General features: G+C 43.7%; 2 protein-coding genes across 13 annotated transcripts in view; one reads left to right on the forward strand and one right to left on the reverse strand.

The window, feature by feature from the left end:
• BFAR (bifunctional apoptosis regulator) lies at positions 1-22,185 on the forward strand. Of its 11 annotated transcripts, none has more exons than XM_021411209.1 (11): positions 3,029-3,162; positions 4,217-4,533; positions 5,302-5,503; positions 5,854-6,023; positions 6,644-6,788; positions 7,015-7,185; positions 7,724-7,926; positions 8,755-8,970; positions 16,183-16,347; positions 16,541-16,610; positions 17,983-22,185. In XM_021411209.1, exons 2-8 carry the CDS (start codon positions 4,268-4,270, stop codon positions 8,945-8,947), a joined length of 1,350 nt encoding a protein of 449 aa, XP_021266884.1. In that variant the 5' UTR covers positions 3,029-3,162; positions 4,217-4,267; the 3' UTR covers positions 8,948-8,970; positions 16,183-16,347; positions 16,541-16,610; positions 17,983-22,185. The 11 variants fall into 11 exon arrangements, with proteins under 11 accessions (XP_021266883.1, XP_021266884.1, XP_021266882.1 ...); XM_021411207.1 differs by having other exon boundaries at positions 3,030-3,162; positions 8,755-16,347; positions 17,983-20,210; positions 20,425-22,185; XM_021411206.1 differs by having other exon boundaries at positions 3,030-3,162; positions 8,755-16,347; positions 17,983-18,136; positions 19,930-22,185.
• The window catches only part of PLA2G10 (phospholipase A2 group X), a 25,612-nt gene continuing 11,772 nt past the window's right edge, over positions 10,215-24,054 (reverse strand). Inside the window, exons 1-4 of one of the 2 annotated variants that reach the window (XM_021411223.1) lie at positions 19,481-19,535; positions 14,577-14,742; positions 12,136-12,242; positions 10,215-10,454 (exon numbers count right to left, since the gene is read on the reverse strand). In XM_021411223.1, the coding sequence (XP_021266898.1) occupies positions 10,309-10,454; positions 12,136-12,242; positions 14,577-14,742; positions 19,481-19,535 (474 nt within the window). In that variant the 3' untranslated portion in view covers positions 10,215-10,308. Of the gene's footprint in view, positions 10,455-12,135; positions 12,243-14,576; positions 14,743-19,480; positions 19,536-24,054 lie in introns of those variants that run through there. The other variant, XR_002443048.1, reaches the window with a different exon arrangement.

Raw genomic sequence — 24,054 nt, forward strand, 5'->3', positions numbered from 1 at the left:
GCGGGTGGGAGCGCCGGGCGCGGGCGGTGCCGTCCCGGGAGCGCGGGAGGGAAGGCTCGGCCCGGCCCGGCCCGGCCCGGCCCGGCTCGGCCGCCTCTGCGTGAGCGGTGACAGGCGCGCGGCAGCGGACCGTTAGGACCTGGAAAGCGCTGCTCCGCGGTGTAACGGTGGGGGAGGTCGGCCCGGGCCGACCAAGCCCTAGAACAGCTTGGTCTGTGGGGCGTTCGGAGTGCCGGGGAGCGGCACTGTGCGGTCTCTGTGAAGGGAAGGGCAGCGCTAGCACCGCCGGGAAACAAGCGCCGGACGTCGGCTGAGGAGATGGGAGGAGGACGGCGCATGAGCGGAGCTGCGAAGGGCCGCAGGAGCCGGTGTGCGGGAGGGCACCGCGGGACAGTAAGCGCACGTCGTCCTGTGCAGATAGAACCCGCGCTGCTGCGGGCCGTTGTAGAATAATGACGAGTGAAGCTTAAAACCCAGCGCGGGGTCCGTGCCCGTGCTGTGGGAGGGAGCGGCCGTCCGGGAGATGAGCGCAGAATATCCCGCGGTGGAAGCGCTGACGGAACGCGGCGCCTCAGCTGTCCCTCGTGTGTGTTGTGTTCCAGAGCCCTCGCTGTAATACACTCTGCAGAGGGAGCAGGGACACTTGAGGGGACGTTCTGTCGGGTTGCAATTCACCCAGCAGAGGAAAGTCCTTTCCCGGCATTCCAGCAGAGTGAAAGCAAATGGAGGGAGTGTCTGCATAGCGCCGGAGACGCAGGACTGGACGGTGGAAGGGGATCTAGATGAGGTTTTGCCTTCTCACTGCAAGCAGTTTATTCTACACGTGTCCGCAGCAAATCATCTGTAGGATTACATGGTGCTCAGTAAGAGGTTAGTTGAAATAGTAGAGATTCTTTTTTTTGCGGTAACTTGGCTGAAGTGTGAAATGTTAATCTTGCTCACGTAATTTTTGAGAAGTGTTTCTATAGCCTCTCAAGGAGAGCTGAAACAAAAGGTGCAGAGGTAGCAGTACTCAACCAGTGGTTAATGGGCAAATCAGAACTTTGAGAGGAGAGTAATCTGCTTTGTGGCAGTGCTCGGCTCCCACCCATGCTGCTCTGGAAGCTGAAGCAGAGCGCCCGTGAGCGTGTGTAGGGCAGGTCCAGGGGTAGGTGGCTGCAGAGGCTGTGCCAGGTGAGAAAATAGCCCGAGCTTGCGGTACCTGGCCCAAGGAGAAGCGGTGCTTCTAGGACCTTAGCTGCAGAGTTGGGCCAAAGGCACAGAGCAGCAAGCCAAGGCTGCGGTACAGCAGCTCTGTGCACTGCGAGGGCAGCGCCTCAGGGACAGCTCTGCTGGGATGGAGCTGTCTCTGGGGGGAGAACAGCCATTCCTTATTAAGAGCAACTTCTCCCAGTGCATGGGCCGCCACTGCTGTGCTGCGTGTGCTTCCATTTGTTTGCTGAGAGGATCTGGTTTGGAGAAAAATCAAATTACTGACAGCTGTGTTGTCAACCCAGACTGCTCATTTTCTGGCTGTGGTCCACTTCTGGAATATTTTTCACTTTACCGTCTTCCTATAGTTTACTGTAATAAAAAGGAAATGCTATTGGATATTAAGAATAATTTATAATTCTTATATTTATTCAAGTTTGAGTTAGTTTTCTGTCTGCAACTGTGTATATCAATAAAGATTTCAGAGAGCATGCATCTTCACTTTGGTTCGGATACAGAAGGTAACATTTACCTAATGAGTTAAATACCTACTTCTTTTCCACATATACATTAGAGCAACTACATTTACATATTACAATATTACAATATTACATATTACATATTATAATATGTAGCTTGGAATCTGAGATCTTCAAATGTCCCATTTTTTTTTTTTTGACATGAGAAGAGATTGCCTGCTTTCCAAATTACTGAGTAGCCTTGAGAGAGAGCAAGGCAAACTGCTAATTACAAGGTTATGTTGTCTTCATTTATGAAGATTTTGTAAACTGAACACAAAGTCTGAGTTCCCACATCATCTGCATCGGTCTGCAGCATGCTTGTGTCAGAGACTTCTGTATTTTCTGTTACTTTTCTGAGCATCAAAGTGAAGCTAAATGCAAACAAAAAAACATCGAAATGCCAAAAACTAGAGCAAGAGCTAAATGTTCTTAGTCCAATTCTTTGTGTGTGCTAAGGTGGATCTAGATGAACTTCCTCTGCTCTAGAAGTTTAATATTCTCATGCTAGGGTAATTTAAGGGTCTGCTCAATGAGATTTCATATACCTAATGAGAGCTGCAAAACAGTGAGGTTAAGTACGAGCTGGGCATTATATCTTTGTGTGAAATAAACGCTGGAACTTGGCTGGTACAGAGGCTTGTGCTTGACGTGTGGCATAGGCTGGGGTAGCTGTAGCATCCACGGTCTGGTTTTGGTAGCTCGCCCTATTTGAACTGGACTCACAGCTTGTATGAGGCTGAATAAGAGCAAAGTCTTTATGAGAATGTCAGTTTGTATTGCACGGTAAGAAATGCACCTTGTCAGCACTGTTTAAAAAAGCACTCGATTTGTTTTGGACTGTAGTCAAAGAGGAGTACAGTAAGGGAACAGACACTGATACAAATACCTGTGAGTGCGCATGTGTATATATAAACATAATCTCAAATGTAGTGAAAATAGTCTGTGTGAGCCAGCATCCTTGGTAGCACCGCCGTTAAACCAGCCTCTACAAGAGGTTCTTTAGAACCTCTGCAATTAGGGCTCTAGGCGTTCACGTGGACAATAAGGCTGGATGTGGCTCAGGGCAGCCCGGTCTAGTGGCTGGCAACCCTGCCCACGGCAGAGGGCGTGAAACTAGCTGATCTTTGAGGTCCTTTTCAACCCAGGCCATTCTATGATGATTCTATGAATAAACCTTGGACAAGGTTACCTGGGTGTGGGCATGCGGTCAGTAAACGCCGCTCAGTGCTCTCATACGGAAGGGAGTACGTTAGGGAAAATGCAGAACGCAGTGCTGTTCCGGCAGGGTGGCTTTTAAAACTTCGCAAAACAAGGGTTAAAGATTGAAAAGGGAGGGCCCTGCGTGCACGGACGCACCCGTCAGCTCGGCCGGGGCGGCGCGGCAGCCGGCGGGAACCGAGCCCCGCTCCGAGGCGGAGCCGTGGGCGTCGCGCGGACCCCAGCGCCGCCGGTGAGCGCGGAGCGGTGCGGGGCCCGGGGAGCTGCGGCGATGCCGGGGCTGCTCCTAGGGTGGCTGGGCTGCGGGGAGGAGCGGGAAGGCGGCTCGGCAGGAGGGCCGTGCGCCCGCGGGAGCGCTGCCGCCTCTCCTAGGGAAACCGGAAGGACGTTCTCGGACGCGGAAAAGTTGCTTTTCTTTCTCCTCTTGTAAGCGATGGTTCGCTCGCTGCGCTCGGAAAGCCGGCGGCCAGTGCTGCGGCGCTGCCCGCGCCCCGACTGCGGGACTCGGGGGAGCGGGGCGGGGCGGGGCCGGGCGCGCTGGGGCCGCGGCACCGTGCGGCCTGCGCTGCGCTGCCGTATCCGCAACCGCGTCGCTGCCTGTCTTACCACGTTAGGTGTGATCGTCTGAGAGAACGGAGCGACGGCGTTGAGTGACGAGGACGGTATTTTTGGCGAGCTCGGGGGAAGTCACTCTTTTCTCGCCTGCGCGTTTCCTGAAATGCCAGCGAGGAGCGGGCGCTGGTTCGGGCGCACGCGGCGCTCGGCGCGGCCAGGCTCGGGGCAGCGCTCGGCCTGCGGGGTGCGCCCCTGCTGCGCCTTGCGCCGTGTGCTTGGAGAGCCTAGCCAGGCGCTGACTGACACCGATAGGTTGTGCGGACGCTGGCGTTGCTTTCATTTTTTGTTTGTTCTCTTCTGGTATTTTCTAATGATGTTTCTTTTGGTTAGTCAAAATAAGAAGGGCATCTGAATCGGAGAGCTGGAGACGTTTTTGCTTTTGCTTTTGCTTTCACTCTATTTTTGGTTTCGGTAATGCCAGAAAAGAAAAGGCAAGGAGACTGAGCCCACCGCTTTGCATCTAGAATCTGATTCTGATCGTAGTTTGGGGCGAGCGCGTTGCGGAAAAAGTGAAAGGTGATGTTTCACTTAGGAGAAACTGAAGTTAGTTAACAAGTTTTAAAACTATGGGAGCGGTAAAATATGTTACAATGCAAAAGATACGCTTCTTGCAATTCTAAACATTTGTTGTACCTTTTTTTCTTAACGAGGCCTATCTTGTTGCTTTGCAGAAGCAATAACGTACCGATTTGAAGACCTGCTTGCGTAAGGTTTAAAAGAAAATGGAAGAAGATAAGATTTTACCTGGTGAACCCGAGATGGCAGAAGTTAAAGCGCACGCTACCCATGGAGTTGGTCGGCGGATATCAGTTAGCGAGTTCCTGTGCCACTGCTGTTACGACATTCTGGTCAATCCCACCACCCTGAACTGCGGGCACAGTTTCTGTAGACATTGCTTAGCCTTGTGGTGGGTGTCCTCCAAGAAGAATGAATGTCCGGAATGCAGAGAAAAATGGGAAGGATTCCCCAAAGTCAACATTCTCCTCAGGTGATTTTAATGTACTTCTCCTGTTGTTTGTTTGGATTTCTAAGCCAGGCAAAACTAACTGTCTGCTTACGTGTTTCAGTATTTTATTGATAATCTGAAGTCTTTCACACTACTCATTTTTTTTCTGAAAAAAAGAATGGAAAGCATGGGAGTAAGAGGGTGGCTGCTTGTTTGGTTTTTCCCTTCTGATTTTTAGGGGATTTTTTATATATATATATTGAGACACTTGTATCTTTTAAAATTATTAGGAATTAACAGGTTGTATTAAGTTAGAATTATCCTTGATAACGGTGTGATTTTCTATAATGGGAATCATTTATTGGAAGAAATGTGATCTTATGGCAGAAGAAAGTGAGAAAGATCAAACCGTTGCCTGCAGTTGCCTACTGCCTCATTCCAGTGGTGCAAGGAAACACTGGCCTTCACTAATAGATTATTTTAAAAGTAGGTTATAGGATTCGTACTTTTATGTTGTCTCTTGCTTAGTGTTTTTGAATAATCAGGACGTGCTCGTAGCATACAATTCTAATTTTGCAATAAGGATTTACTTGTTTTTAAATGTGAGGTTTTTAACTTCCTCTATATTTAAAATGCCGTTTTGAAGTAACTGATTCAACTTTGCCATGTGCAAATAACTAGTGTTTTCTTGCTTTCAGAGATGATAGTCTTTGGTATAAGCTGGAAAACATAAATCTTAAAATTAATCCCTTTTCTGAACGCTGAGCCTCAATGATGATCTAGGTCAATGACAAGTGTTTCTCCCATTAGGGATGTTATTGAAAGGCTGTTTTCTGATGCCATTGAACAAAGAAAAGAAGATATTCAGCAAAACAGTGATGTAGCACGCAGCTTAGCAACCTTCCAAAAATTTGGGAATGACCAGATTTCTACAGCTCCAAACACAGGAAGAATTAATCCTCGAGGAAGAGGGTTTTTCTCAGGCGTTCTGACAGCTTTAACTTGCGTAGCAGTAAGTTTCATCTGGATGGTCTTCCATATACTTGACTAAGTATCAAATGAAATATGTTTCAAGTCTATGAATGTAAAAAAGATTGTCAGTGTAGAAGAAGCTTCAGCTGAGCTGAGTAAATACGGTAGTGTTCGGAGTTGTCTGTCAGGAACTACAGCTTCAATATACAGCAAATGGAAATTAGACAAATTGGCTAAGGCTTAAAGGTATTTTCTTATAACCTAAACATTGTAGGGTCCTTAGAATGGAAGATTTTGCACATCAAGCCCCTTAATGCATGTTCATTTGTATGATTTAATATATTTGCATTGCAGGTAAAGGATCTCCTTTATTTTTTAATTTACATACAGGTAGTATTACTTGGGTATCACTGGAGCAGCAGAGAATTTGAAGATGATCTTCTTGTCCACAAGCCTGTTGCTAAATGGACTGCTGAAGAGGTGACACTTTGGCTAGAGCAGCTGGGCCCGTGGGCTTCTCATTATAAAGAGAGATTTTTGCTGGAGAAAGTGAATGGAAGGTGAGAGGTCTAATTGCCAGGAGCAGCTATCATCCGAGTACTGGATAGCTTTCATTTGGCATGGTGTATTTTGAAATGATGAGACTTTGTTCCATAGAGTGTGGGAATATTCTGTTGATGTATCAAGATAAAATACAGGGGAAGTTTTAATACTTGTAGTTGAAAACTTTAGTGGTAGATAGTTAGCAGCCTAACTGAAATTTTTCTAAGAATGAAATGATCCTGAAAATAAAATTCTACTAATGCATTATCCCCTACTCCACCTGTTCTTTCTTGTGAAAATATGCATATGCTATACGTGTTGTTGCGCTCCACCTGAGAGTTCTGGGTTTGATATCAGGAGACCAGACTAGATCTGTGATGTACTGAAGAACTGTGTTCATTAATAGCCTACAAGCTCAAACATTTGCATGCTGAGAGCAGGCAAGAGAGAACTTGAAAAGAAGGATATTTAAAACCCAGCCTCTGAGATGCAGTTGATTCAGAACACATGGACAGTGATCCAAAAGGTGATACCTTCTATCAGTAGCTTATTGTTCAGTATGTAGTTACTGATTTGTTAGTCATACCTTCTTGGTGAAGAGTCACCGTTTGCCTTCTGAATTCTTCTGCCTTTTTAGGCTCCTTCTAACGCTGACAGAGGAGGATTTCACAAAAGAGCCTTACAGTATAGAGAACAATAATCATAGAAAAGCGATTACAGCAGAATTGGAATGTGTCAAAACGTTAGGTGTTAAACCACCGCAGAACCTTTGGGAATACAAGGTAAATTCTCTTTACGGTCTACCATCTATATTAAGTGATTTTAAATAATGTTTTTCAAAGCCAATTCTCTTAAAAGGATTGTTAAGGAAGTAGAATTATCTTTGTAAAAATTGCCTTTTTGTATTTGAAAAAATTATCCTTTGAAAAATAAGTGTTAGAAAGGTCTAAGAACTGTCATGCACCTTTCATTTTATCTTTTCATTCTTTGCAATTTGATACCTTTCAGGCAGTAAATCCAGGAAAATCACTCTTTCTTTTGTATGCACTCAAGAATTCTCCGAGACTCAGTATGTTATACTTATATCTGTTTGATTATACCGAAGCTTTCCTACCTTTTATCCACACCATCTGTCCTATGCAAGAAGACCAATATGAAGACATGGTCACAAAATTATTAGTAAGTGCTCAAACGTTATGTGGTTGAAGCATGTTAAGATTTAGTTGCTTAAGAAATATGCTGTAATTATTCATAATGTCATCTCCCTACAATGCAACTTTTTAAAAAGAAATCTTAAAAGTAAGCTGTTCCTTTTACTTTATTATGCAGGACTAACAGTGTTGTGACCATAACCTTTACAAAGATTTGTTGAAGGTGTTTAAGACTTTAAATCTGTGAAACTTATTTTTCTTCTTATTATCATCATTATTATTATTTTTTAAAGTTCACATGACTGTAGGAAGTCCTTTCACTGAAAATATCCTAACTGAAGAAATGGCGTGATAAAGTCTGTCTGGCTGTGATGTTTTATGCTAATTAATTGAAATTATTGGGTTACGAAATTGTCTATTGAAAGCATAAAAAAGATTAATTACTGCTTTGAACTTATTAAACAAATAAAAAACAATAGAAGATCAACAAAGGAGCAGTGGAAATAAGACAGTATTGTCTATTTAGAAGGAAATTATTTAACAGTCTTTTTTATCCAAATTTACAGGACCTTAAAGATCCCACTTGGAAACAGTGGAGAGAATTCACTGTAAAGTATATATTTTTGCCGTACCAATTGATAGCTGAATTTGCTTGGGATTGGCTGGATGTGCACTACTGGACATCAAGATTTATCATTGTAAATGCCATGTTACTCTCTGTTCTGGAATTATTCTCCTTTTGGAAGCTCTGGTCAAGAAGAGAATTGAAGTAAGTCTTAGTGAGCTTGTTGAGGAATGTAGGAAATACATGACCTTATGAACTGGAAAATCAGTCTTTCATAATTTCACAGGTGCTTCCTGAAAATGATAGTGCTAAGCAGAGCTCAGGATAATAAGATGCGAGCCTGAATCTACACATATAATACTCGCTCTTGAATATTTTTGTTGCTGTGAATACTTGAAAGGATTTCTTATAGCTGGTTTTACTGATCAGAGGTAGTAAACGCAATAACAGTAATATTATTTGCCTAACAGTTTGGAACACGCCTCACTCTTACCTTGAGAACTGCGTCTTGCCATAACTGGTATTGTCTGTCAGCTGAGTACTAAATATTTAAGAATTCTGTCATGGTATGTTCACAGTGTAGTTATTAAAGGATATTTAATTGGACTGATATTACTGCTTTAGTCTTAACTGAAGCTTATTAATATAACTTCATAATTGCTGTGATCTTTTGGTTATAATTTTTTAAAGGTTTTGTGGGAGAAATTCTTGCTTTCTCATGTATGGAGTTGTCGCTCTTGCCAGCAGCTAGGGGGCAGAGCATCTTCACAAGAGAACAGGGCATATGAAAATCATCTATGACAAATCTGGAATTTTACCACTTCAATCTGCTGTACTTTGTAGTCTGAATAAATGGACTTATTACTTTTTATGTGAGGAAGAATTACTACTGTATTTTAAGTAAGTTTTTGTGGAGTGAAGAATTCTGTAACTTGAGTAGGTGTGAAATAATTAGAGGCTAAAACACATACTAGCTTGTGTTAGAATGGTTAAAAATAAAGCCTCTAAGCCTCTCCCTTTCCTTTTCCACAGGACTATTCCTCACAGAATGTGGAAACATTTCTGGAAAGTCTCAACCCAGGGTCTTTTTGTTGCCGTTTTTTGGCCTTTTATTCCTCAATTTGTCTGCAATTGTTTGTTTTACTGGGCCTTGTACTTTAACCCAATTATAAACATTGATCTTGTAGTTAAAGAAGTAAGACGTCTGGAGACACAAGTGCAATGACTGGCATCAGAACGTTTGAGCTGGTTAGTTTCTAGAAATGCATATTTGAAAGAAACTTTGGGGTTTTTTTTTCCTTTATAATGTGGCAGTGAAAGTAGATTATGTTAACTTAAACATACAGAAAAGCCTTGAGGGAAGTTATTCTTAAACAGCTGATTCCAGATCTGAGGATGGGCTTTATTACCCAAAATGATTTTAGTAGTTAATAAAAAACAAATATATTCCTGATTTAGCCATATCAAACTTAGTCATGCCATCGTATTTTTGCTCAAATAGTACGTCTCTATTCTATCTTAAAATCAGTGTCTTCTGAACAGCTACGGTGGTGTTTTCAACTTAGTATTTCACACCAGCAATGCATTGCTCAGAACTTAAGTTTGGCAAAGGAAAGCTCAAAGGATAGGCTTGATATTGGAAGTTCCTCAGTGATTTCAGCCTGCTTTACGTGTGAAGTTCTGACTGATAAACGCACAGTAAGGTTGTTCTAAAATTCCCTGTGTAGAGGGCAAAGGCCACGCTTTGTTGTCCCCTGGAAAATACGGCGATTGCCATTCACTTTGTTTTGTTTTGTTCAGATCAGTTAGACTTCATCAACAGCTTCTTTAATGCTCTCTTAAAATCTGTTGCTAATCCTTAAATTCGCAGTTATCCAAAATAATCCTTTTAAGAGCTAAGTGACCTGACCCTGTAATTGTGTCTTACTGCAATAAAAGGTGTGTATCTAGGTCTGTGAGTGAACATTGACTGGAAATATTGACTATTTTGTATAAATGGATTGCATCTTACTAATGTAAGGTTTTTGGCCTTTCATTACATGCTGTGAGTTTGCTTGTTTGTTTTGCATTGGTATAATGAACGTGAACTTTAAATTATCAGTTCCAAAAAATATATGTTCATCAGTAGTTGTTGTTACTGAGTTCTCCTTTTCTTAGAACACCTCCCAAAACTATGAAGTGACCCTAGCTGAAGCCATCTTTGTGTCCTTGTGAGTTACAAGCTCCTGAACTGTGCAAACTCACACTGTTGTGTGAGAACAAACGCTGATGGGAAAGGTAGCCAACTCAACCCATTCTGTGATTCAATCAAGTATTAAGTCAGTTACTCCTTAAACTGATAAATACTAAAGAAGAATTTGAGCTTGGTAAAGAAAAGATTACGTCAGATTACTGAACTTGGTTTTAGTCCATGTAGTGTAGGAAGTAAATAAGAGGAGAAGTGTTTACTTTGGCCATCCTAAGGCAGAGGAGTGGCAGAAGGGAAGAACAAGAAAGAAAAATCATTTCCTGTCACTACTGTGACAAAAGCCATCTCTCCAGATTTTAGATACGTACAGAGTTTTCATAGGGGCTGATGTTTTGTATTTAATATCTACACAAAGGTTGAACCTCACCACACATAATATCTGGCCACAAGAGGTACTTTGTATGGTAGGGAGCCTTAGAAAAACATTTGGCCGCTTCACGATCACATTCGCATGCCATCTTTTGACATTTGTCTTCTAGTGATTCTGAAAGAAAACAAAGTAGGTTTGATTCTAGTTTGAAGTAGTAGTAATAAAAATACCAGATGAAAGTACAATTACTACCTCCTGTTCCATGTTTGCCATATAGTGTTCATAACCTTTTATAGAACAATGATCATGTTTTATTTTGCTGTTGTAGCTGAAATGCAATAGGAACCGTACTAAGCTTTAGAAATGTAGTTCTTTCATATATTAGAAATTCTTTCATATTTAGACTGAGCTCCATGCCAGGACAACTCAGCAATAGAGGATATATAAGCATGGTTTGCTTTAGCAAAAACAATTTGCTGCCTTTCAAAAGGAACTCTGATAACCAATTCCTCTTTGGAAAGCAATCAGTAACCCTTCTGCATGCCCTTCTGGGGCAGAAATTGTGAAGAAATGTTCCATTTCACATATGGTTTCATCCGTTACAGGATGTAGCATTAAAAATTATGTATGCGAAAGAAGGGATGCAAAAATAGAACGTTGTCAGCCTAAATCCCACCTCCCCTTGCTTCCCACTGTTCCCTCTTTATTAGGAAATTCAGTAAGAAATTAAAGTGTGTGTATGATAAAACTCATCTCTGGCCATATTTGTTTTACAACTGTAGTGTTGCACAGATTTCTTGGTGTGAATAGTTTCTTCGAGCATCAATGTTTTTTTGCTGGCATGAGCAGTTTCTTCTACAGCGGTGTATTTTACTTTTATTGTGCCAACCCAGACGCGTGCTTTCTTTTTTCTCTGCAACAGTCTGTGAACTGAAAAATCCTTGGTCCTCTTTTGTCCTGAGTATTTCCCACTTTGAAAGCTTACTTGAATCTGTGCTTGAGATTTGTCTAGGAGCAGAACAAGCGTTCAGTTCTGTGACAAATGAACTCATGTTCTACTGCGAAGCAGAGCTGTTTTTAACATATATACGCTGATGCTGTAACTAGCTACGGGATGATCTTCTCAATAGCATAAGTAGCATAAATAACAGCATAAATAAAACATTGAGATGAATGAAGAGCCATTTTTTGTTGTTGTTGTTATTACTCAAAACTTAACTTACTTCATTTTAACCTTGTTTTCTGACAACACTCTTATTGTCTTGGCCGATATTTAAAATGTTATCAGCTTCTGGACTGAAATAGGAGCAGAACCTTCACAGTCACAGACAGGTTTACTGTAACTTGACTGTTAATCAGATAGGTTAAGAGAGAAGATGCATAGTACTTCTGGAGCAGAGGAGGAAATCAGCAAGTAGAGGGTCTGTGTGATGCAGGCACTTGAGCAGCATTTGTGGTTGCTCTCCAGTTAGAGACCTAGGGGCAGCGTGGGTTGCCTCATGCATATCAGCTGTTTTTCGGCTGGAGTTAAAAGGTGGTCGTTGTTTCTGTTTTGTTGGTTTGGGCTGTGGGTTTGGTTTGGTTTTGTTTCTTAGTGTTACTGAAAGAGTAATGAAAACTTGTAGATTGGAATTTTGGTTCTGTGTGTCAGCAAGTGGGAATTTAGAAGAAGAAATTGGATTCAGCTGGCATAGCTGTACTTTCTGGAAACGCAGCCTACCCTGGCAAAGAAGTCACAAATGGAGGGAAGGCAAAATAAGGATTTTGCAGTTAATTAATGAATGTCTTTCTGGGAAGTCCATGAGACAATTGGTACAAGTAAAACTAAACTCGTAAACTAGAACTGTCCACTCACCGCACACAGCAGCATTGTCCTCGCATTCCCAGTGGTAACTTTCTATCTTGGGGTGACAACCTGCTTGCTCTGCCTTACCGTAGCAGCAATCGTGGTTAAAGCAGCACCTGGGAATATCAGAAATGGGCTTGCCTTAGTGCACGCTGTGCTAATTTACAGTCACATCATCTGGATGGTTTTGATTGGCATGTTTCCATAGGTCATAGGAATAAAGTAATATATGTGAGTGTGCAGACAGTTACCTACTCAGGAATAAAAACAAGACAATTGTTTAGTAAATACAATGAAAATAGTTTTGCCCTTATTATGATCAAAGATGAGGAAGAGAAGTGTCTGGTACACGTTGCTCTAGTTGAACTTTCCCTGTATTTTCATCCATAAGAATCTAAAGTATTTTCAGTTTTAAACAAAGTAACTACTTGAAAGGTTGAGCCCTTTCTCCATCACCTTTCGAGGTGATGATCAAACATCAGAACAGTTTGCCAGATAATAACTGCCTTATTTTTCTTCCAATTATTGATGTTACTGTAACAGTTCCTAACAGCGGACAAGAAAACCTGTTAGGCCATGGCTTATCATCCGAGCTGTCTTGCTGCAAACCAACTGCTCTTTTTGACTTAGTGGAAGAACAGGATATATCAGCGAGCTCCTTGTGTTCGGTCACTCTGTTTCCGCTTAAAAGCATCACATTACTGCAGGGAAGTGATGTTGAGATGGTGTTCAGCTTGCCTGAGGAACTTGTCTGCAACAGAGCTCGCAGCACTGACTTTTTCCCACTTGCAATTACTGGTTTTTTTTTTCCTGTGCTTATTAAATAATTACCAGTCTTCACCAATCATTACTTAAACATCCTGCAGTGCTGAGCAGTTGAGCAGCACGATGCCTGTGAAGTAGCTCAGTACGTCCATTTTAGGTGTAGGAATAAGTCCTCCGAAACAAACAAACAAAAATCTGCACTCAGAGCCTTGGTGGCAGGACTAACAGAAATGAACCAGGAACGGGGCTGCTTTTGCCACGGCTTCATGCCAGTCTTTGTGTGTTTACAAAAAATAGCAGTCTACAAGAATATGTCTTCATTTTTTAGAATAACTTTTAAGCACTTAAAAAATAGAATATATGTTTCTGGATTTTTAGATGTTGTCTTATAAAAGCAATTAAAAAAGCAATTGTCTCCATGTTTATACGTGATAGGCATAAATTTAAATGGCAGTAACTATTATATGAATAATTTATGTTTCCAGATCTAATTCTGAATGTGAGCAGTCCACAGTGTAGCTTATAAGAAATACTTGATGAGAGTGTTTGGTGCTGTATGTTAATTAGTGCAGTTCCTGATCAAATGCAGAAGCAGAGTAAATACGCTCACTTCTAGCTCGTTCTGAGTGTCATGTAGCTGTTAAAAGCCAGCGCACAAATAACGAGCCGTGCTCTGGGAAGAACCTTCTTGTTACCATGGGACTTCTGTAACGTGAAAATCAGACCTACAAGGCAAGACTGGCAAACTGCAGATGCTCCATCGGTATCTTTAGGTCTGTAAGTCACCAAGAACTACCAGTCAACCCTTCTTTTCCTACATGTTCCCAGCCATTAGAGTTGCAACCTCAAAAACTGACTTTAAAATAACAGTGTTTATATCCTAAGGCCTGAAATACGTAGGCAAAGACTCTAGAAGTGTAAGGTCTGACCGCAACCAGTCTGTGCAAAAAGCTTCAGGTGCTGGCTTTCCATATGTTCTGCTCTAATGGTAAATACCAGGTGTTTTCCTTTTGATTTGCAGTATTGCCGGTCTGCTAAGTGGGAACTTAAGGTGTAGTGTGTGGTGAGGAAGTGCATCATTGTAATGGTAAACTTGAAAATGTAAACCTTTATGTAACTGCTGTAACCAGAAAATCATCTTCCTGTCAGCTAATGTTCAATTATAAATTAAATTGATGATAGTGCAATGAGATCTAGTGCTAAATGTGAGGACTGTTTTTAATGCTCATTTTAGTAAGAACTTGTTTTTACTTTTACTCAAATGATATTTTCAACAGGTTGAATTTTGCCCAATTTTGTGTCTTATTTTGAATACTAATACAGTGGGGTGAATAGAATTGAAATCAAAAGATTTTTCCAATGACTTTTGTTTTAATAGATAGAATGTTTGAGGTTTTAAAACTTCTCCAAGTCTTTAGTTCTTCAGCTGTTGGCCAAGCAGCAGCAGCTAGGAAACTGTGTTGTACTGTGAAGCCAGTGTTAGCCCAGTAAGAGTTTCAATTGAAGATTTGCATAGATCTACAGAAATGACATTGTAACGCTTCACAGTTTCTTAGCACTCTGAATTGTGTTCAAACTCAGTTCCCTCAGTGATGTCAACTGGGCCTAACTGATATTTTAGTCTTCTTCCTTTGGCATCTGCAAGCATTCAGCCCTTTGCTACCCAGACAAGTAGTTACGCTTACCAGTCCACTCTGTCCTTGGGCCATCCCTTTCCTCCCAGGCCGCAGTAGCATCCGTAACGTAGGTAGGCAAAAGGAGACCGTCCTGTAGTGCATCTGATGGCTCCAGCTAATTCAAGAATTCCTCTTCGGTTCCTAATGTGGGCTTCCCCCAAAGTGCCTCTGTAAACTGTGGAAGAAAAACTGTTTACTTCATATGGAATCAAATATTCAGACACAGCCTCTTTATTTTTTCTTCCAACCGCAATAACGAATATCAGGACTTCAAAGTAATGCTCCCTTTTCTTTTTGAAATTCTGGGTCTGCAGTGGTTGACCATCCTTGTCCTGAACCCTTCTCCTCAAAGTCTATAGCGTGTACAACGCTGAAAAGCGTTTGGAATATGTGCAGAGGTTTCCTCCCATCAAAGACAGCATATAATGACAGACCTCAGCCATGTCCCCTCCTAAAGCTGGGGCTAGCACATGTTCTTCTGTGCTCTAGATCCGCAAGAGTGCTAGGACTGGATGCTCTAAATGCAGTCTTGCCTATGTCATTATTTTGCAGAATATACTGGGAGGGCAATCTTATTTTTGATAGAAGTGAAGGCTGAGAAGATTGCGCAACGAACGTGTGCTTTAGTGACAGTTCTCCTTTGGAGATCAGGCAAGTGTGTGAGCGCTGGAATTGTTTCCAGGGAAATTGGAGGAGCCCTGTTTGCTTGTGTAAGGGATTCTCTCCTTCGTTTCTGCAGAACAAGACTGTATTTAAGGATTTTTATTCTGGCTGTCTCAGGATTGCTACTAAAACAAAACCAAAAAGCTTTTTTGACTGTGTAGTTGCTTGCAATTTCATTTAAAGAGCATTCCGTTGCCCCTATCTTTTCATTGCTAAGATAGTGAAGAGTATCTGTTGTGTCATGGCCCCTGCTGCCGGATATTATCTGCTCTTAAGGTATATAGGATTTCTGGTAAAGCGACCCTCTCAAGCTTTCCCACGTGGTCCGTAAGTTGCACTGGGCAGACTGTTCTGGAATCTCTAGTCCTGTTGTGGATACCTGATCACGTCTACTTCCTTTGCTGCTCTGAAATAACATACTTCAGCTCTGGGTGGTAGAAACATGCATTTGGGGCATAACCAGACTTTCACACTCAGTGCATTCCCAGCTGAAAAAAGCTTGCAGGGAGGCTGCAGCGCTACAAATGGAACAGCTTGCACTCCTGAGCGTTTGGGAGAAGCTGGCTAGAGTTGTGTTGTGGCTGGAGGAACCATGACAGTGGTTGATGGCAAAGCTGGGTCTGCTTGAGTAATAGTCGTAACTCTGAGGAAACCCCTGAAGAAAGTGAAGAATTTACAGAGTGTGTACCAGTTCCTGGCCACTGGGGAAAGAAGATGCAGGAGGGATAGAAAATGGGAAGAGGAAGGCGAGACTTTCTAAATTCTATTCCTGGTTGCATCAGAGAATTGTTGGCCAACTTTGGAGAAATCCCAATCCCTTATTTAAATCCAGGTAAGGTGGAAGCAGTGAACTGTCTTTTCCCTGGGGAGCTCAAGTGTAATTCCTTGAAGCGTGCCATGTAAGCTAAAGAAAAGGAAACAAACTTGCTATTGCAGTTTCTTTATATTACAGCTCCTAGTCATCCAGGCACAAACCAAGGCCGAGCAGTACCAGATGCTCTGAATATGGCTGAAGGAAAAGTCTGTTCCAGGAGCATTGTGACCTGAGTGTAACAGAAGCAATGAAGGAGACTCCTAGAACCCACAGAACTACAGAAGCAGTAAGGGTATCAGCATGGTAAGGGTCGCATGAATGTATTAGCAGCCTAAAACATTTCCAAAATATTTTATCAGAACTTCTATGGAATAAAACCAAAGAATTGAAAAGTGAAGTGACATGCTTGTGTATTTCCTTATAGTTTATGATTAAGATGCATTTAAAAAAAGTTCTGTGACATTTGTTTTTACAGAGGTTGCTCTTCTATTTTCAGGACAGGAATATTCCTGTGGGTTTGATTATGCATTCCTGAAAAAGTCATGCTTCTATTAGGCGGATATTGGGTAAGTCAGATTTTTAAGTGTCTCTGGGTTTTCTTTTTGTCGTGCAAATTGTGTGCAGCTGTATCGAAAGCAATATCGTGGCTGGGGAGAAAGGGAAGGAACCACACTGGGTTTAATTTGGTGGCTTAATGAGATGTACGAGAAATCACAAATACATTGGTTTGATATCCAGAGGTCACAGGAAATAAGTACAAGCAAGTGTACAAAGATGCTCTACAACAAGACAGCTTGAATCTAGTCCTGTTAGAGCTTTCAAAATTATTGTAATATTTAATTCCTGTGATCATCATGTATCTGGAATTGTGAGTGCCTTTGCTAAAATTTCAGCTGATGAGAGAAAGCTTTAGAGATGGGTGTTGGGAGAGGAAGATGAAAACCAAACCAGCCCCAAAGCCCCGACGAGCTCTGCCCGCCTGCAAACCGCGTGTAATGGTGCCAGGCACCCACTCGGCAAGGGAAGGTCAAAGGGAAAACAAATCCATAGCAATCCCAGCGTTACTCCAGGCACTGCTTCTATCCCCACGTGCTGTTTGACAAACTCTGTAGTTGTCTTTGTGATTTTAATAACTAAGTCACAGAGATCAGAAGCGATGCAGTGGCTTTCTGAAAAGTGAAATTAAGTAAACAGTAAAGACAGCCCGAGAGAAAGGAGCTCCGAGTAATCACGTTATATTTGTGTTGCGCTTGATTTCAAATCTGTAATTTTGTTGCCCAAATTGGAGTCCTGCCATGCTTGGGGAGTTCAACCTTCATTGTACTCTTCTGGATTGCTGCCTATGCAGGCGCTTCAGAGCTTGGATTGTGCTGTGCGTTATCATGTCATAATTACCACGTCTTCGCAAGATATTTTCTGCCACACCTTCCTATATAATCTTTCCTGGCTTTCTGGCTGCCTACTTTGCATTAATATTTAAAACAAAAAAAAACAGTAGTCCCTTAAATTCCCATTTGCATGGAGGGGGGAAAAATGGCACTTCAGAAATAGGGTTTTTTTTGTGACAGGTCGGATGTCCTGTACCCTTTTTCTCTTTGCAACAGTCACCGCGTTCTTCAGTTACTGTATTTTTGTTGAGATACAAAGCTTTACCTAAACTGTGATACATAGCTGCATTAACCCTTGGCATCCTGTATAGTCTGTGTGGATTTTACAAGAAATTCTAAGCCTTTCTGTCGAAGGCTGAGGCCACAGAAGCATTTTTGATGTTAAAGATATTTAAGATGATCTATAGTGATGTTTTCTTTGTAAGGTCATAGCGCTCCAGTAGTTCAGAAATTGAAAACTAGGAGCGAGTTTTTCTGATGCATCTCTCAGATGTGCCAGGAGCGGACACCCTCAAACTGTACGCATCATCTCTTTCTTTTTCTGGCTTAGATTTGTCCACTGGTTTCATAAGCCACCAGGAACTTTCTCACCTCATCTCGTTGCCCAGACTGCTGCCATACACACGGCTGCAGTTTATAGAAATAAGAAACTTCTTTGGACAGATAAGTTTGCCTGATACTGCGGCGCAAGCGTTGAGAAAGAGGTAAATTGCCTTTCCCTCCCTCCTCCCTGCCTGCGGAACGGGTGAGTGCAAAGCCTGACTCAGAGCCGTCAGGCTGAAGGCAAGCTCTCTGTGTAATGATCACTGCAGGCTGCCACAAGCAGTGAAACAGTCTCTCATTGCTTCCCTTGATGTTCTCGCTGAGGTTTGGACTGAGCGAGGGATGAAGGCTTGGAGGAGGAACAAAACGCAGAAGGAATAATAGGGGCCCGCTGAGGTCAGGAAGTAGAACTGGGGCAGCGAGCTCACGGGAGCTGCAGCCGGCCCCACTGTGCGAGCACCTTCCCCTTGGTCTTTAGCCCTTTGATTGCTCTTCCTTCCTCCCCCGGCCCCTGCTCCTCTCTGTACCCAGAACCTGCTGCAGGAGTGAGTAGGGATGTGTGAAGAAGTGCAGGAAGACAAAACAGAATCTCTTAAGGCAGCTGAGTGCTATTCTGGAAAAGTGGCTTTAATCCTACAGCTGCTGCAGAGGGGCGGCAGGAGCTCAGTTCGGTGCCTGCACGCGCTGCCTGCGCTCCTGGGGCCGGGCACCGAGCGGGCACGGGGAGAGCAGGGCTTTGCCACGCTCCGGGTCGGGTCGTAGGGGTAAAGAGAATGGGGCTCTTCCGTGTCACCGCGGCAACCTAAAATTAGTGGATGTTTTTATGTGCGTTAACTGCTTAGAAAGGAGGGTATAGCTTCAGAGAAGCGTGGAAGAAATACGTACAGTCAGGTCCTGCACTGATGAATACCTCAGAAAATCTATGAGAAAATTGACTGTAAGTTATTACAATTGCTGTCTAATACGGTTGAATAAACAGGACACCTATTTAATAAGCAGGAGCCAAAAAATTAAATATTTGCCGAGTGAGTAGTCTGTGAGAGTAAGGCGGGAAGCAGGGGTCCTTTAATTACGGACCCACCCGTACCTTATTCACGGCGTCCGACTCACTCTGCGGGAGCAGCCCCGCTGCGCCGTGCTGCTGCGAGCGGTGCCCGCCATGCTCTGCACGGCACGGCTCGGTGCGGCACGGCTCGGTGCGGCACGGCGCGCTTCTGTGCCTCGGCTGGGGAACAGGCGGCTGCCGTACGTGCAAGCTGCAGTCTGCTTCGAGATACTGGGCTTGTAACATTCGGACGTGACCGATGAACTTTAAGAGTAAAGGGAGGACGAGCGTGAAGGGACTTCTAGCGCGGTAGCGCAGAGGCGGGCGAGCTGCTGCGCCGGGCGCTCGGACAGCGGCCGCTGCTCGGGAGGGAAGCTGCGCCCTCGCCGCGTCTCTCCTAGGGCCGCCCGCTCCGCCCCGACCCCAACCCCCGCCTCAGCTCCCGGGGAGCGGCACTCACCGGCGGCGAGCAGCAGCAGCAGCAGCAGCAGCGGGGCTGGGCGGCGGGGCCCCATGGGCAGAGCGGCGGGCGGGCGGGGATGCGGCTCCGGGCAGCGCTGCCGCGCTCTGGGAGCGGCGTGTAGGTGTGAGCCGGCTATAAAGGGCTGCTCCTGCCCCGGCTCGGGTCCCCGCAGCCGGGGCCGAGGGCCGCGCTCTGTCCGTCCCGCCAGAAGGGAGGGGCTGCGGCTGCGGCTGCGGGCCGGGCCGGGCTCTCGGCGGGGCGCTCCGCCGGCGGCAACGCGCTGAATCGCGGCGCTCCCGGTCAGTCCGCTCCGCGCCGGCAGAGCGGGGCGAGGAACTTGGAGCCCTCCCGGCCACGCAGCCTTATCCTGGGGCGTCGTTTTGTCGCCGGGTGTTTTTTTCCAATCGTGTAATTTTTAGGTGTGTTTTCCCTTTTTCACTTTCCAGCTCTTCAATTATTTTGAAAAATGCCGCAGCTGGATGCTGCCTTCCCGCCGTGGTATCATTGCCCCTCTCAGTACACAGACAGTGCCACTTCTATACAACTTCTCTTCATTGTGGTGTTGCAGTTATTTCATCACGCCTTTGATAACTGCATGGAAACTGGTGCACTCCATGCCCGTGCTCCCCGCAGGCCGAGCCCCGTCCACGCTGAGGCTTGGTTTCGGTGTTGGCTCTGTCCTGTGGCACCAGCACCCTCTGGGATAGGAGCCCCACTGGGGATAAAGGTAAAGGAAAAAAGGAAGACGGTGGTTTCTTTCTTTCAGTAGGATTAACAAGAACTTGCTCTTGGTCATCTTGCAGTTGGGAAGCAGCCTGAAGGGTTTTTTTGTTTGTTTTTGTAGTGAACAGTGTTTTCACCGAAGAAATAGAATATTTTTGCATATGCATACTGAAGAATAATTCTACTTTTGCCTTAAAATGCTCTGATTTCTGTCTTAGGTATAATTCCTCTTTCATCAGAAGTGGAAATCATACGTGGTCTGATTCCAGAAGACAAGAAGCACGCACAGACAGACCGGGCTTGTTTTTGTTACGCTGCCGTCAATCCACGCTCTGGGAAGTGTTTGTATTGGCACAGAAGTTGGCGTGGGGCAGGTGGGGAAGGGATATTGATGTGCCTGTGTGCAACTGCATGCAGAATACCAGCACTTCTGTGGCAGCCCAGGCAAAGCTGTGCATTGTGCTTGAAGAAGATGCAGTTGTGGTGTGAACCCTACAGACCAGAAGCAAGCATAGTTCCAGCTTGAGAGCTTGTATTATATGGAGGGATGACGGCTGGCGGCTCCGGATGCTGTGCTGTGCTTTGCTGGGAGCTTGCTGCTCCTGCTGATGGATTCAGACGGGGCGGGCTGTGCGCTGCCGCCGCTTTCTGTCCATCCCTTGTGTATCACGAACGTCATGGAGCACAGCTCCTGCTGTATTTCCCAGGGAGGTGGGCTCGTGTGCCAAAGAACTGTGATCTCGGAAAATGTTACTGTTGTTGGTAATCTGGAAAAGGTGTTGCTAATGTTCAAGTCACATGAGAAAATCCATCCATTTGGGATAGAATTGATTTACTTTTCAGATTTAGTTGCTGCTGCCATCAAATGGGTCAAAGCAATTTTCTTGTTACTCATGGAGTCACACCGCTAATTGCTGTTACACTATTTTTATATTGACACTTGTACATTATTTGTTTACTGACTCTTCCGGTCAATAAGTCACACCTATTACACTGTTTTAATAGCTTTCAACAGTAGTCTGTGAAGCTTCCAGTTGAACAGTGTCCATCCAGCATGCCATTGGATATGACAATGGGAACAGTATCCAAGGGAGCAACGTGAATTATATGGCGTGTTTGCCCTTCAGGACACAGGCTGCAATGTGCTGCTGTTGGCTTAGTGCAGCTGACGAGGATTTTTCATCTCACAGGCTAATTCTTCCCTAAGTATCGTATGCATGTTATCCAACTGTCGCAAACATCCAACAAACAGTTAACGTGTAAGGGTGGTAGGAGGTGCAGAAATTGTACATCGTCAATAAATAAGAAGCTGCTGTAGTACTTTTTAAAGTAGCTGCTGAATACTTCATATGTAAACAGTTTGAATTGAAACGGAGCCATCCTGTTGGTCATCTGCGGCCCTGGGAAATGTTCTGCTGGAACAGGAGAGATGCTCAGCATGCTATTGGGGTTTCTGTAGCTCCTCTTTCTGTAGAGACCACAGAAGCTGATTTTGTGATGGTGCAGAATCTTTGAGGCTATTAGGTGAGATCGTGTCTGTGAGCGCCTTTTCTACTCCTGTCATTCTATATGCTACCCAGCATGTCATCTTTGATTTAGAAATACATTGCTCTCTGAGGGAAGGAAAGTAATCTTAAAACCATTGCTAAAAATCACGTGGGACTGACGTGCTCAGACTGCAGCTGCTTCTGTCAGAAAGCAGACGAAGATGCAGTGTGACCCTATGTAAAGAAATGAAGTAAGGAATGCAAGTCAGGAGTTCTGTTCAATGTGAACTGTGATAAAAGTTCAAAGGAGAACATCTCATGAAGCTGGGGCAAAAAAACTCATAAAAGGAAATACTTCTGTTCAAGGAATTGGGTTGCCATGTTGTATAGCTAAGAAAAAGATGCTACGAACATTTGAAGTTTATGTCTGAGACTTCACGTTCCCTTTAAAATTTTAAATAATATTTAAATACTGCAAATGTTATATTCACATTTTGTGGCATTCCTTCTCTTCTTTCTGAAGCACGTGGTGACTGGTGTAAGTTGTGTGTGGCAGGTGACACATACTTTCTTACTCATGAATTCTTAGTGAATCGGGGCTGCGCGAAGCTGGGAGAAGCGTTTGCTTTTCAAATATCCTTAACCAAGGTTGCGTGTGCTCAGTGGTAGTTTTAATTAAGTTGTTTTGAACTCTGAGGAATAGATGAATATAACTGAGATTTATCATTGTACCAAGGAACATTCTCAGTGTAAAAACGCAGGGAAACTTGTTAGGTTGGCTTAACTTAACAAGTTTACTTAAGTTTTTTTCAATGTCCGTGACTCAGTTTCTTTATGTGGAGAATGAGAGTATTAGTCTGTACACACAGCAAGATAACCGAGAAAACAAATCCCAGTGTTAGAATGTTGGGGGAAGTGTTAGCACAGTCTGACACAGGATGAACGTGAGTGCTGGCTATTTGCTTCCCTGTGGGCAGGTGAAGGCAGTGATTCTGAGAATGCTGTAATGGTATATTTTCACTGACTGAATGGTTCCAAAGGTGTATTCTTCTAGCAACAGAATTAGCTCCATTAACACTTCTTATGTAGTAAAAGCAGTTATTTTAACTGAGAAATTAAAAAGCACTGACCTTGGTTGAGGTGGTGTGTATATACGTGTGTGTGTATATATACATACTCATCACTTAGCTATTATGATGATCTCTAGTACTGATGATGACTGTAGTATCAGGGTGTGTAGGTACATAAGATAAGTCCTATAAAATCAGGATTCTTCTATGTTAAGCATGTTATGATTACTGTGTGTGATGTATTTCCTACTCCACTGGATTACTGAACTAAGCAAACTGAACTAAGAAAGAATGGTGGAAGAAATTGTTTTCCCCATTGTTAGAGATGGAAATGAAAGCAAGGTGATTTGCTTATGGTCTTACATGAGGACTGAGATAGAGCTGGGGAACCACACCTTGATGTCCCACATCCCAGCTTAACTCCCAAACACTGGGTTCTTCTGGGGCACTGGCTCCTGGGGGAAAACTGGTAAAGAAAAAAATATTCCTCACTGTGAAGGTATCAGAATAATTATATCTGAAGAGCTCCTTCCCCGCAGCAAGTTAACGGACTGTATATGATTGCTGTACGTGGCAACTGTTCCTGAGTGACTCTACATTTTCTTAAACATTGCATTGGGACACAGGTTTGGCCTACAGCCCTTACAAGTGTATCTTCCTTCAGATACCGAATGTCCACACAGTACACAATCAACCTTTTTACCATCGTCTTCATGGAAAGAACAGTCTTATTCCAGAATTTGTTTGGAAATGTTCAGCCTCAGTTCCCACTTCTTAGGTTTGGCTGGCTTCCTCCTCTTTCATCTTCCCCTCTGTTCTTTTTCACAACCAGTGCTTCCTGTTTACCAGTGTTTTCTTCAGCTCATGTAGTTGTGGATGTTGTTCCATAAACTGTACGAGTTATCAAGCATAATTTGGAGAGAGAGACTCACATGAAAGATCAGAAAATGTTCCACTGAACCAGTTTGTAGTGCTTCTTGTTACTATCTCATAAATCCACTGTAGCATACAGAACAAAATCCAGTTGTGATTTCAGATTGCTCCAGTCTATGGTTTAACCTGGAGTGTCTTTGGAATAGTAAGCTTCTGAGTACGAGAATTTTGGGAACCATTCTCTAGCGCTGTCCTTGCCATGCCTTTTGGAAGCGATGTCGTGCCCGTTCTGTAGAAATGCTGTGCTAGTGCAGAGCTGCACATTACAGACAGTTGTGTGCTAGAAAGGTTGTTATTACATAAATGTTCTTGAAACTGGCTTACAGTTATAGTGTATGCAGAGGAGCTAAATGACTCC

This window comes from Numida meleagris, chromosome 13 (assembly GCF_002078875.1).
Source record: "Numida meleagris isolate 19003 breed g44 Domestic line chromosome 13, NumMel1.0, whole genome shotgun sequence".
Taxonomy (NCBI): Eukaryota; Metazoa; Chordata; class Aves; order Galliformes; family Numididae; genus Numida; species Numida meleagris.

What these genes read in the sequence shown, in the direction of transcription:
- BFAR (XM_021411208.1), top strand. Translation starts at nt 4,268, where the DNA reads ATGGAAGAAGATAAGATTTTACCTGGTGAACCCGAGATGGCAGAAGTT. An exon ending in AAAGTCAACATTCTCCTCAG is followed by an intron (nt 4,534 to 5,301) that starts GTGATTTTAATG and finishes TTCTCCCATTAG; the next exon opens with GGATGTTATTGAAAGGCTGT. An exon ending in CTGGAGAAAGTGAATGGAAG is followed by an intron (nt 6,024 to 6,643) that starts GTGAGAGGTCTA and finishes CTGCCTTTTTAG; the next exon opens with GCTCCTTCTAACGCTGACAG.